At 38.4% G+C, this 13,343-nt stretch overlaps 1 protein-coding gene across 1 annotated transcript; it reads right to left on the minus strand.

Moving 5' to 3' along the window:
* Positions 1-7,946: 7,946 nt before the first annotated feature.
* Positions 7,947-12,802, minus strand: LOC142235457 (uncharacterized). Its single transcript, XM_075306712.1, has 4 exons — positions 12,598-12,802; positions 12,079-12,358; positions 9,862-12,009; positions 7,947-9,798 (listed from the first exon to the last, which is right to left on the minus strand). Exons 1-4 carry the CDS (start codon positions 12,800-12,802, stop codon positions 7,947-7,949), a joined length of 4,485 nt encoding a protein of 1,494 aa, XP_075162827.1.
* Positions 12,803-13,343: the final 541 nt, after the last annotated feature.

Consider the following 13,343-nt stretch of genomic DNA (forward strand, 5'->3'; position numbering starts at 1 on the left):
GACATTTCCTGTGAAGACAATATCCTGCGGAGTAAGTTTTATGGACATATTTTTATGGTGATGAAGTATTGAGGAATTTGTATTTAAAGTTTCTTTCGGAAAGTTATACGAAAAAGATAAGTGTTTTGATTAGGCTTTCTTATTGGTACGCTACACGAGCAATTATTGGCATTCGAGTTCATTTGCATAGCTTTTGCCATGTCTCTAGATAATTTCACCCGGTTGGCAGATAAACTCGTGTTTTTCGAGGCCAGCTTGAACGAAAAGGCCGCATCCATGTCCTCCATCCATTCAATCGAAGTCCATAAGGAACAGTTAGCTTCAATTTGGGAGGGTTTAAAAACGGCTTACGACAAGGGTGTTGCGGACATTGAAAAAGAGGCCGAAGAGGCGGATTTAGATGTTGTAATACACCGTATCATAGGCTGTAGATAAACCTATGCAGTTATTTATTTTTTTATTTTGATTTGTTCATTAGTAATGAATTTCTTGACTATTGACTTCTCTCAAATATTGCAACAGAGTATTTTCTCTTATACTCTTTACATCCAAATTGCCATCACTGACACAAGAGCGAATAAGAGACATACATCTTCTCTCTTCTTTTCCGCTAAATCCATAATGTATGATAGGCTAGCCAGATCGAGGGGCAGATAACAAGAAATTTCAATATCATTCTATATTCTTCTATTTTTTTATATACAACGGCTTTAAACCGAGGTTTTAAAATTGTTTACTTCAGCCTAACTGATTTGTTTCAGTTAAGAATTCTAACGAATCAGATTACGGAGAGATCATTTGGTCTCATAATAAACAGTGGCAAAATTGTAATTGCGTTTTATTAAATAAGAGTTTTTTTCTGATCCACTATTTTTGAATTTGATTGCATTGTTTCTAAAGAAAATGAAAAGATAACTACAACACTTTTACTTCAGAAAGAATAGTGTTTAGTGACATCCACGTTTTTTATCGGTTTTCATTTAGAATTGGAAAGAAAGAAATATTATAGTTTGTCCTACACCGTGAAAACAAAATTACGCAGTTGTGGTCTCGCACGGTAAGGTAATCTAAAGGTAATCTAAACCCCCCATAAAATGATGTTGTGTGTAATTTAATTCAAAGTTTTCCATTTGTTAAAGGCTTACCCTCATATTCATAAAAGTTAACGTAAATTTTAAACCTACTATTACCATACAAATTCCTTCAATAAACTTTCAATAAATTATTAAGAATACAGGCAATAATTTCGTCCGTACCAATAACTAACTTGATACAAAAGTGCAGTCTCTCGCACGCTCACAAAAAATCGCTTCTGTAACATATACTCCCAAACATATTTTGCTTCAAGCATATATATTTTTGGGTATTGCCCAAACATTTATATGTTTGATCTCTACCAATATATAATATGTTTGAAAGCATATTGGTCTAAACAATATATGTTTGGGTAGTCTAAGTTCCAAACATTTTGTATTTTTGCATCCAAATTCAATAATGTTGTCTTCCAAAAAACAATATGTTATTATGTGATCATATAATATGTTTGGAAGCATTTTGCACCCAAAAATATTATATGCTTAAAAAAATTCTCCCAAACAATATTGTGCTCAAAATTTTACTTATTTATTTATATATTTACAATCATAATGAATTATGAAAATAAACAGGTAATATAGGTGCTAACAACATAGGTTTTCGACCTGAATGCTCAAAATTTTGTTTCTGCCCAATTGTATATTCCCCGACATCTTTCTCACTTCCACGAGATTTTTTAGTTCTTAGCACCTTTTTCTGTAATACAAACATTGTAGAAGAAATTATTCAATTTTATGATTTTTTTTATTTTAATTTTACCTTTTGCCGGACGGGGATTCGAACAGCGGACCACACAGTTTGTAAGGATCAAAGAAGTAGCTGATCAATTGCCCAAGGAAAAATAAAATGTTAATTTTGTAATAACAAGCAACAACCACCAACTTAATTCAATATCGCTCCCTGTTAAATAGCGCTCCAAGCTACTAAACACATATATGTTTATAGGCTATTTCTAAATTAATATATGTTTGCATTCAAGCATATTATATTTACAAACATTTTATGTCCCAAACATAATATGTTCTAACATATTAACATATATGTCCCAAACATGTTATGCTAGTTTATGAACATTATATGCTTGCACTCAAAAATATTGTGTTTAAAAATTTGTGTTCCAAACATATAATGTTTATAGCCAAACATATGAAAAACAGTCTTTTTCAACCGTGCGAGATGGAGCCTTAATACGAGTCCCTCTGAGAGCCAGACCACGTGAGAACTGGACCACGTTAAAAGTTGCACGTGGACATCGGACCTCGGGTTTTCGAGAGACTGGAGAAGTTTTTGTGAAGGAGTTTTAGAATACCAACATTTTATGGCGCGGATTTGATTAGATTTTACGGTCAAATTGCTACTCTGCTGAGACAAATTTTTTACTATATATGAAATCTTAAACTGAGAAAAAAATAAGACCTGTAATCCTCGTCAATAATTTTCATCAATATTAATTAATTATTCTGCTGTAAAACGGTTTTGCATTCGTTGGTGTAATGAACAAGACGGCTGTCGAGTACGAACTGAACTTTATTGTTATGAAAAGTACAATGATGAGTTATAGAGAGTAATTCATGTGTATAAGTACATATGTTATGCTTTAGCAATAACATTTATATATGTCATAGGTAAATGAAGATAAAGGGTGTTAACACAATGCTGACACCCCCAATGTTAACAAAAACAATTAAATCCATGTAGTTGTATTAACAAATTTATGACTTAAACAATTGATAGAAAAATTATGGTTTATACCATTCAGGTTGTTTGATAGGTCTGCCATATCTTGAAACTTTAATCGCTGGTTGATTGATTTCTATATTGGGTTTGGGCTCCATTATTGAGTTATTAATTTCAGTTGAACGATCAGGATCTTCTGACGGAAGGTTTGCCACAATGTTTCGGTGTATTGGTATAGTCGCTTTAGTAGGTTGTACATGTATAGAGCTTTTTCTTAACAATTTTCCATCGTCTGTTCTAATATAAATTGAACGGGCGCGTTTTCAGACTTATTTTCCACTGTTCCGCTCACCCAATTACCATGTCCCTGTTGAACTCTTACGCGATCACCAATTTGACCAGCCTTTGAGTCTTTTGAGTTTTTTTTTCAAAGAGTTGTTTGTAACCTTCACTGGTTTTTGCAATATTAGATTGTACGTTAGTTGTAATTTTAGGTTGTAAAACTTTGTTTGAAGTTGGAAACATGCTTTTTGTTAGTCTGCTCATAAGTCGTTGATTTGAAGATTGTAACTCTTCAGATCTCGGTGTATTTCTATAGTTTAGGAGAGCAAGATAAATGTCGCTGTTGTCCTTTGAGCACTTTTTCAACATGCTTGGATAATAAGGGCTCGAAGTTTGGTGATTGATTTACCAAGCTTTTGTGAAATCATAAAACTTTTTGATGCAAATTGTGGTCCATTATCAGATTCAAGTATCAATGGGATGCCATGATTTTTAAATTTTTTATGACCTCATTCGATGTAGCGTGCTCTAATTGGGTGAAATCCAAGAATCCTGAATAGCTGTCAACTATTAATAAAAATGTTTTGTTTTGAAAGTGAAATAAGTCGGTTGCAACTATTTCCTATGGCAATGATGGTACGCGCTTTATAATCAATGGTTCCTTAGACTTTGCTGGTTGGTATGATTGACAAATAGAACATTTTTCTACGAAATCTCTTATATCACCGTGCATTCCGACCTAAAATACAACTGCTCCTGCTCGATTTAAACATCTTTGAATGCCTATATAACCGGTGTGGATTTTTGAAATTATTTCTCTTTGCAATATTTTTGGTATTAATGTTTTGGTGGATTTAAATATAATACCATCTTCGTAAGAGAGCTCATTACGAAAATTCCAATATTTTCTAGTTTCGGAGGGCATTAAGTATGAACGTTTGTAGAGTTCGAAGTTTTGGGTCATTTGCAGTCTCACGTTTGATTCGTTCTTTAGTTGTTGTTATAAAATTTGAAACAGAATGGACTTTAACTAGCTCATCTTCTGTGTGTGTTTGTTTATTTAGGCAGTCTTAGTGTGTTTGTGTTAAGGGTTTGTGGTCGGTTTCAATTGTATTCAATTGTAATCTAAATTAGAGTCGTAGTAGCGAAGCAGTGACGTTGAGGAAAAATCATCTTTTAGTTTTTTGAATGCTGATTCGTGTTGTGGCAACCAGTACCATTCTTTTAATAAAAGATATCTAAGTGGTGCAGTAATTTCAGAAAAATTTGTGATAAATTTGGAAAGGTATGTTGTCATACCCAATATTCTTTGAGGTTCCCCTTTGTTTTCGGGTATTTAAAGTTGATTACTTGCAGATACCTTTTGGGGGTCTGCGGCTATTCCATCCGACGTCAATAAATGCCCTAAAAATTTCACTTTGTTTACATTGAATATACATTTTTCTTTATTTAACTTCAAACCTGATTTAGATAAAATATCCATTACTTCTGCGGTTTGGCTTTCAAACTGTTCTTTTGTAACTGCATGGATCAAAATATCGTCCATCGATACTTCTGTTTTTGGCAAGTGTTCCAATAGCTGTGACATCAAGTTTTGATAGACTTCTGGAGCTGACGCCAATCCAAAAGGCAATCGTTTTAATGAATAACGACCTCATGGTGTCGCCACTGTAAAGTATTTCTGCGTACGCTCACTCACCTCGATCTGCCAAAAGCCCTTTTTTTATAATCTAATAAAGTGAACCATTTAGAATTTTTAATATTCGCTGTTATTTCATCTATCGTTTTTAGTGGGTAACGCCTTTGTATGTTTTTATTTATATCGATATGGTCAATACATAACTGAATCTTATCTTTTTGTTTAACGATGACCATTGGTGATACAGCCGGTGTAATTTCATCTGTTTTTACTAAAACTCCAAGTTTTACCATGTTGTCAATCTCCAAGACCAAGGAAGGTATAAACATCCCAAGTGAATTCACAGCGCTGTAGTTTGTCTGCGCACCGTACAGGGCTCTTTTTCGTCCGCAATTAAGGGATTTTTTTAATTTGGCTTTAATTTATTTTCTTTCCTTTGTTCTTTTGATGAAACACCAAATATTGAAAAAAACATAAAATTCAATAAATCTACACCTTTTTTGTAATGCAAATTGACTGATTTGACTGCGCACTGCAAATAAACTAAACCATGGTGATTGTCAAGGTTTGTCTCTATTTTAATTGGTCTATGGTAAAATATAAGTACATATGTTATGCTTTAGCAATAACATTTATATATGTCATAGGTAAATGAAGATACAGGGTGTTAACACAATGCTGACAGTTGGAAAGGTATCGGGTTCCATGAGGTTTATAGCAAAGAATGGTCTCGGCCTCTGTTAGGTTTATAGCAAAGAAAATTCAAGAAAAGCTTCAACGGAAAAGCGGGAAAATCTTTTTTTACATACAGCGCACATTACAAAAAATTATAATTTGAATTCATTGCAGTTGCTTTTGTAATAAACTAATTTTATTTTTCATGAGTTGTCATTCAATAAAATATAATCGAGTAAGAAACTTAAGTCTTAACGAATAAAAATTTTGGCCCCTAAAACTGGCGATCCTGCCAGGAGATAGCATTATTAAGAGTTTGGACAACAATAAGCAACCGCATTGCTGTAAGGGCTTCCAAAAAAAAAAAAAAAACAAAAGCAGACTGTAACATTTGTATTCCGAAAGATTTAACTAGTTGCAAAAGTGTTCACTGAGAAATTGTGAAAAAATAGTAAAAAACTTAATCGTTTGGTGCAGAACGATTCTCATTGGGATTTAACACTTGCGGATTCAGTTGTTCCATCACTTATGGAACAAATGCATAGACGACACTTGCGTATTCAAACGACTAATCCTGACAGCTACATAACCGATGAAATCTACAATGAAGGATTGATTCTGATTGAGGATCAATGCTTGACTATTGCAAACAAGCTACTGATTGCAGTGGGAATGATTGCGCCAAATCGATCGATGCGCGATTCATTCAACCAAGAATTAAATCGAGAGCTGCGATACAATGTTGATACGTTGCAGGAATTCGTTTGAAATAATGTGCCGTTGCTGAATGAACAGCAAAAACAAGTATCGAAACATTAATGCAAGCGGTGGTCAATAATAGGTTAGGTTAGGTTATGTGGCAGCCCGATGTATCAGGCTCACTTAGACTACTCAGTCCATTTTGATACCACAGTGGTGAACTTCTCTCTTAGCACTGAGTGCTGCCCGATTCCATGTTAAGCTCAATGACAAAGGACCTTCTTTTTATAGCCGAGTACGAACGGCGTTCCACATTCCAGTGAAACCACTTAGAGACGCTTTGAAACCCTCAGAAATGTCACCAGCATTACTGAGGTGGGATAATCTACCGCTGAAAAACTTTTTGGCGTACGGTCGAAGCAGGTATCGAACCCACGATCTTCAGTATGCAAGTCGGGCATGCCAACCATTGCACCACGGTGGCTCCTGAATAATTTTGAAAGGCTTGCATAAGCTAATTCCGGTTACGTAGTAGGTTTTAGTTAGGATGGGTCCACTGAAATGTCCCATGTTGATCTTGGAGCAGGCTGTGGTGATATATGCATGTTGGCCCTTTTCTTAAAAATGCACTTCATTAGTAGGACCACAACAACGATTAGAATAAGTCCTAATCCACAGTAGCTAACGGTAAGGCTATGGTAAGTTGAGGTTGTTGGAATTTCACGTAGTTGTGCCTTCACTTCTGCCTGCAAACGATTTATTTCTTCTAAACTTGAGCGGTGAATGAACGCTTGCGTTATATTTTCCATGTTAGGTAGTGTATTGAAGAATGACATCTCATTGTCTGAACTGGACTGGTGTAGGGTCGATATGATAGTTTGGTGGCTGTTGATAGTAATCATCTCATTTTTCATTGTGCAACCTGCTGGCAGTGTTAATATTCCAGTACCCTGTAAAGGCTGATAGCTGCTTTTACCATTACAGACTGTACTTAATTTTAGTTGTGAATCAGTTGCAAAAAGCCATTGATTTTCCTTGAACAGTTGATACCACACATTGTGGTTAGATAATACTTCGATATTGCAGCTAGGGTCAGATTCGTTATTGAATAGATGGACTTCGCAGCTACAAATCGACGCACCTTTATGGTAAACTGCTTGGATATTTGGGCATAAAAGGGTGTTGTGATCCAGTGAGCTGCAGTCAAGTAGTTTGATGTCATCCATTGAAAAATATTGATCACGATGAGCATTAAAGGCTATCATTTCTGACGTCGGCATGAGGGCTACTAGAGTATTATTTACCACTTGTGGAACTGGTGTAAGGTAAAATAGGTCATATTCATCCTGGTTTGACAATGGAATGAACAAGGTGCACATGATATGGTCGTTCGATATTGAGGCATGAGCTGTTGCGATGTCATATAAGTGTATTATATCTACTACTGGTAGTGTTAAATCTTGCGGTAGGTTAGCCTTTATATTAGCTACCTCGGCAGCAAATTGTTGCGGAGTTAGTAGAAGCGGGCTGATCCGACCATGATGAGTGTCAGCCAACAAATCCGTCATGGAAGCATGCATTTTTTGCAAGTTATTTGCAATTAGGATTAACTGGATACTGAGCGATAAGATGAGTTGAGAGCGGTATATATTTTCGTTGTTTGTGAGATACATGAGTCTGCTTATTTTAAAATTTATTTTTTCAAAACTCTCCTGTGTCCGAGCTTCAGATTGCTTCATGAGATTAAGGGTAGAGTCCAGAAATGATGTTTGGTTCCGCAGTAGGCCTTGCAGTCGAGCTTCGTTGGTTTTAATAATATTGATTGTTCCTGACATTTTCTCAGCATAATTTGAGTCCAGAACACCGAATAATGAATTTTCTACGTTGCAATTTTGAAATTTTCTGGAGTGGCTGGCAAATCTTTCTGGATATTGTAGAAATGGGTTATTAGGTCACTACATTGATCGCGGAAGTGTGAGTGATTGCATGTTTTCGCTAAGGCATTGGTTCCGTTGATGAAGAGCTGCAGTTCCTTATGAAGAGGTGCCAGTTCGAAATATATCAGCAGCTTCCATTCTGATAGAATTGGCTTGATGTTACCAATACACTCAAAATGTATACCAGGGTTGCCTTTAATCGGAGTATAGGTAACTTGTTGGCACATCACTAGTGGGAGGAATAATGCTAGAATCACTAGCATGCTGGTTGTGGGAAGGTTAGCACGTTTTGGAGGTGGTGAACCATTATCTTTGTCGCTAGATGCGGCGCTGCGGCTGAGCGGAAGTGAATTATCTCGTTTTTCGTCGTTAGGTTGTTCTAGAGGGAGAGGAGCGAGTAGGTGGATGGCTCGCTTAATGATACCGCTTGAGGTTTTTACTGTGGCTGTCCTGACCAGACCATCTGACCCTGGATAAGTTTCAATGACTTTACCAAGTCGCCAGTTCATGACAGGCAAGTTATCTTTAATTGCGACTATAGTGCCCAATTGCAGATTTTGAGATGCAGTTTGCCATTTATTACGCTGCTGGAGTTCATTGAGATATTCCTGGGACCATATTTTCCAGAATTGGTGTTTTATTCGGGATACTAACTCCCATCGTTTTGCCAAAGTTGATGATGTTGCTTGGGCTGTGACGTCTACTTGAGCAGTTAGGGGTTCTCCAATCAAAAAATGGCCCGGAGTCAATGCAGCAGCGTCATTAGGATTATTTGGTAGTGGTGCTATTGGCCTAGAGTTTAGTATCGCTTCAACCTCTATGACAATGGTCTCCATTTCTTCATAAGTCAGGGATGCACTCGATATTTCCTTTATCAGAAGACCTTTAGCGGATTTTACAGCTGCTTCCCAAAGTCCACCGAAATGAGGAGATCGCGGAGGTATAAAGTGGAAAGTAATGCTTCTAGTTGCGCATTCTCGTTGTATATTTTCTTGAGCTGTCGTTGAGAATAACGAGGTTGACAGCTCTGCGAGTTGATTTTTTGCTCCCACGAAGTTGGTAGCGTTATCACAATATAGGTTTTGGCAATGGCCCCTTCGGCCAATGAATCTTTTCAACGCCCCAATAAAGGCATCGGTTGTAAGGTCCGTTACAAGTTCTAGATGAACCGCTTTTGTTGAAAAGCAGCAAAATATCGCAAGATATGCTTTCTGGGGTCGTTTTCCTCTTGTTTTGAAATGTACCCAGATTGGTCCGCAATAATCTACCCCTGCGTTTATGAAGGGCCTTGCAGGCGTTACTCTTGTTTCTGGCAAATTTCCCATAATTTGTTTCAGAAGCTTTGGTTTTGATCTTGCACATTGAATACATTTGTGAACAGTTTCACGAGCCAAATGTTTTCCTTTGATGGGCAAGAAGCGTTGTCTCACCGTAGCAAGGAGTGTGGTAGGCCCGCAATGCTTATTTTCCTTATGTAACGATTCGAAGATTAGTCGACTTATTGGGTCATTGAATGGCAAAAGCATGGGATGTTTGGCATTAAAACTCAAAGTCGATTCTTCTAGTCTACCTCCAACTCTTAAAACTGTATGTTCGTCCAAGAACGGCGACAAACTTTTGATTTGACTTGAGCCTTTAAGTTCTCTATTCTTCTCCAGTTGTAAAATGTCTTCTTTGAAGTTAGAATGCTGTGCGATACGAACTTTGACAATAAGAGAATCGTGAAGTTCAAAGGGAGTGAGGGTTGGCTTGTTTTGTCGGTTTTCTTTACGGGTTTTGGAATTTTTAATAAATCTCAGAACATAAGCAACAATTCGTTGGAGTGTCTAAAAGGAATTCCTGTGATTTATTTTGTACAAGAAGTTTTCTGCATCAACGGCCAACATTAGGTTCTGCTTTCGTTCAGTGCTAATCGAATCAGGAGAAGGTAGAAACGCCGGAGGCCAATGTTTCTCGTCTCCGTGAAGAAAGAATGGTCCAAGCATCCATTGAGTCGTTTGTTTTAACTGATGTGGGTCTGATCCCCTAGATATGATATCTGCTGGGTTATCCTTGGGACTAACGTGTCTCCATTGTTCAGGAGTCGTGCTGTCTTGAATTGAAGCAATACGATTAACGACAAAGGTGTGAAAGGAGGATGATCTTGAGTTGATCCAATTTAACACTATTGTGGAATCAGTCCAGTAGTAAGTGGGTGTTGTCATCGTGTCTAAATCGCTCTTAACTTTAACCGCCAAGTTGGCTCCCAGCTGTGCAGCGCACAATTCTAGCCTTGGAAGCGTTTGTTGTTTAAGGGGTGCTACTCGGGATTTCGCACAAAGGAGGTTTACAAGTATAATCTTATTCGGTAAGATTGTTCTAATGTATACTGCTGCCCCGTATGCCTTTTCTGATGCGTCGCTGAAGATGTGGAGCTGAGTGTTTTGAGAAATATGTCCCTTATAGAAATGTCGGTGAACGGGAAAGGTTTCAAGTGACTTGAGGCTCTCTCTAAAGTTTCGCCATCGATAGTCGAATTCTGAAGGTACAGCTTCATCCCATGAAAGATTTAGATTCCACAGTTCTTGGACAAAGATTTTTGCCCTAACGACTACAGGAGATAGCAAGCCTAGTGGGTCGAAAATACGTGCAAGATCTGAAGTGACCGTCCTTTTGGTCACTGACCTGATTGGCACTAGGTTGACCTTTACTTTAAGTTGGTCAGCTTTGGGTAACCAGGTCAATCCCAAAGTTTTGGTATAATTGGTGTCATCTGTGCTGAAGTCCAGGCTAACTTCTTGGTCGCACTCCGGAATGTTATGAAGCAGATGGATATGATTGGCACTCCACTTTCGTAAATTAAATCCGTATTGCGCCATGACTTGTTGCAGTTGGCGCTGGATTTCCAAAGCTGTATTCAAGCTGTCTGCTCCGACCAGGCCATCATCGACATAGAAGTTCTTTTCCAAAAAACTGGCTGCTAAAGGAAAATTCATCTTATTTTCCCTGCTTATTTCTTTCAAGCATCTTATTGCCAGATAGGGGGCTGGTCGGGTTCCGTATGTAACGGTATTTAATGTGAAGTAGTTGATAGGTTCGGTGGTATTGTTCCGCCACAGGATAATCTGATATGGTCTGTCTCTAGGATGTATCAATATTTGACGAAACATTTTTTCTATGTCTGTGGTAAACACGAAACGTGGCAATCTGAAGCGTAGCAGTATGGCAAACAGATCATTCTGTAGTATTGGGCCAGTATATAAAACATCGTTCAGTGACTTTCCAGAGGATGTTTTTGTTGAAGCATCGAATACTACTCGGAGTTTAGTGGTGCTGCTTTCAGGTCGTAGGACGCAGTGGTGGGGAATACAATATTTTGCTCCTGTCACATTGTCTATGTTGACCTTAGTCATATGGCCTAGTGCTTCGTATTCCTTCATAAACTGTATATATTGTTGTTTTAAAGTAATGTCTTTGGATAGTCGCCGTTCCAATGATAGGAAACGGTTGAAAGCGAGACTGTGTGACTCTCCTAAAGAGCTTGGTTCGGCACAAAACGGGAGCCGTACGATGAATCTTCCTTCTTTGTCACGTCCAGTATGCTGATTAAAGTGAGCTTCACACTGTGCGTCATATATCGATAATTGCTTCTGTGTATTATCGACTTCTTCCAGTTTCCAAAATTGTTCGATTGTCTGATTCATGCTATCTTCATCCGTTAGTACTCCACATATTGATGTTTGCAAATGTTGTTCAAATACCTTCCCTGATGCTATCCACCCAAGTGTTGTGTTTTGCAAGATTGGAAGGTTGTCTCCTAGTTGGATTTGTCCGATAGCGAGTAGCTGATGATAATATTCTGCGCCTAATAGGATGTCGATTTTGCCTGGACGGTTGAAGGTAGGGTCTGCCAGCGTTACATTCTTGGGAATTTGCCATTTATCAATGTGGATAAATTGAGCAGGTTGGGGAGTAATTATTTGGGGAAGTACGAATGCCTCCAAGCGTGATGAGAAATTGTTGTATCTTGACTGGAGCGAAATGTTCACTCTGTGTTGAACCTTGGTCCGATTTCTTCCTATACCACTAATTTACATAGTCGTAGGTCTACTTGGTAGACCCAGTCGTGCTACTAATCTTTCCGTAATTAGGTTGACTTGAGATCCCGAGTCGAGTATTGCTTTGCATTCGGTTTCCAGACCATTCGCCTTAATCTTGACCAATGCGGTTCCTAGTAGAATATAGGGCCTTCGAGATTCAGAGTTTAAGGCCAAACTTTCAGCTATAACGGATGGGGTAGTGATAAGCGAAGCCGCAGTGGATTGGTTGGAAGTTGTTGCTGATTCTGGTGTTTGGGGTGTTCCATTTGATCTCCCTTGATTGATTTACTTGAGGATTTAGAGGGTTGCGTGGGAGATTGTTCAAGGTGAACGAGCGTATTGTGCTTTCTCCCACATTTTTGGCAGCGGCCTAAATTCGTGCATTGTTTCGTGGAATGTCTGCTGCTAAAGCAATTCACACATAACTTCTGTCCCAGTACAAGATTGAGGCGGTGTTTTGTGCTGAGTAGAGCGAATTCCTGGCATCGGTATAATTGGTGAAAGTCCTTCTTACAAATGATGCAATGTCGGCTTTCAGGACTTGGATGGGAAGTCAGGGCGCAATTTTTGGAGCTATTGATAGAGGTTTTTTCCTTTACACCCATTGCTTCCAAAGTATGAAAATAGTTCTCCAAGAACGATAGGAAGTCGCTTATGGTTTGCAGTTCCTTCGGATTTTTGATCATTTGTTCATATTGACTATGAACACCTTTATCCATCTTTTTAACGAGGAGGTGGATTAAAAGTGGATCCCATGGCGAAGTCTGGAGTCCCATGTTGTTTTGTTGTGTCATGTAATCGCTTGAGGGCACTTAAAGATCCAGCACCTGAGGGTTGATCGAGTAGCCTTTGGATTGTCGTGGCTGCCATAACCCTCTTGTTGTTATAACGATGTTCCAACAATTGCCATGCCGTGGGATAATTGTCTTCTGTTATGGCAAGGTGCGCAATAAGGCTTGCTGCTTCGCCCATTACGTGGTTTTTCAAGTACCACATCTTGTGAGCATTTGGGATTTTCTGCTCATGGATCATTTTTATGAAGAGATCCGAAAATGATATCCATTTCATATAGTCACCATCGAATTTGAAGATAGTGACTGCAGGCAGTGGTAAAGAAGTTGGTCGGGCCACAACTTCCGGGTTGGAGAAGGTTGAATCCGTACTGGCACTAGAGAGTTGGATAACTGCTGCCTGGGCCTCTTTCTCGAGCCAGATGTATTTTGCAGTATCGTACCCGAGTAGCTCTGGGTCTGGGTACTT

Source organism: Haematobia irritans, chromosome 4, assembly GCF_050003625.1.
Source record: "Haematobia irritans isolate KBUSLIRL chromosome 4, ASM5000362v1, whole genome shotgun sequence".
Lineage (NCBI taxonomy): Eukaryota > Metazoa > Arthropoda > Insecta > Diptera > Muscidae > Haematobia > Haematobia irritans.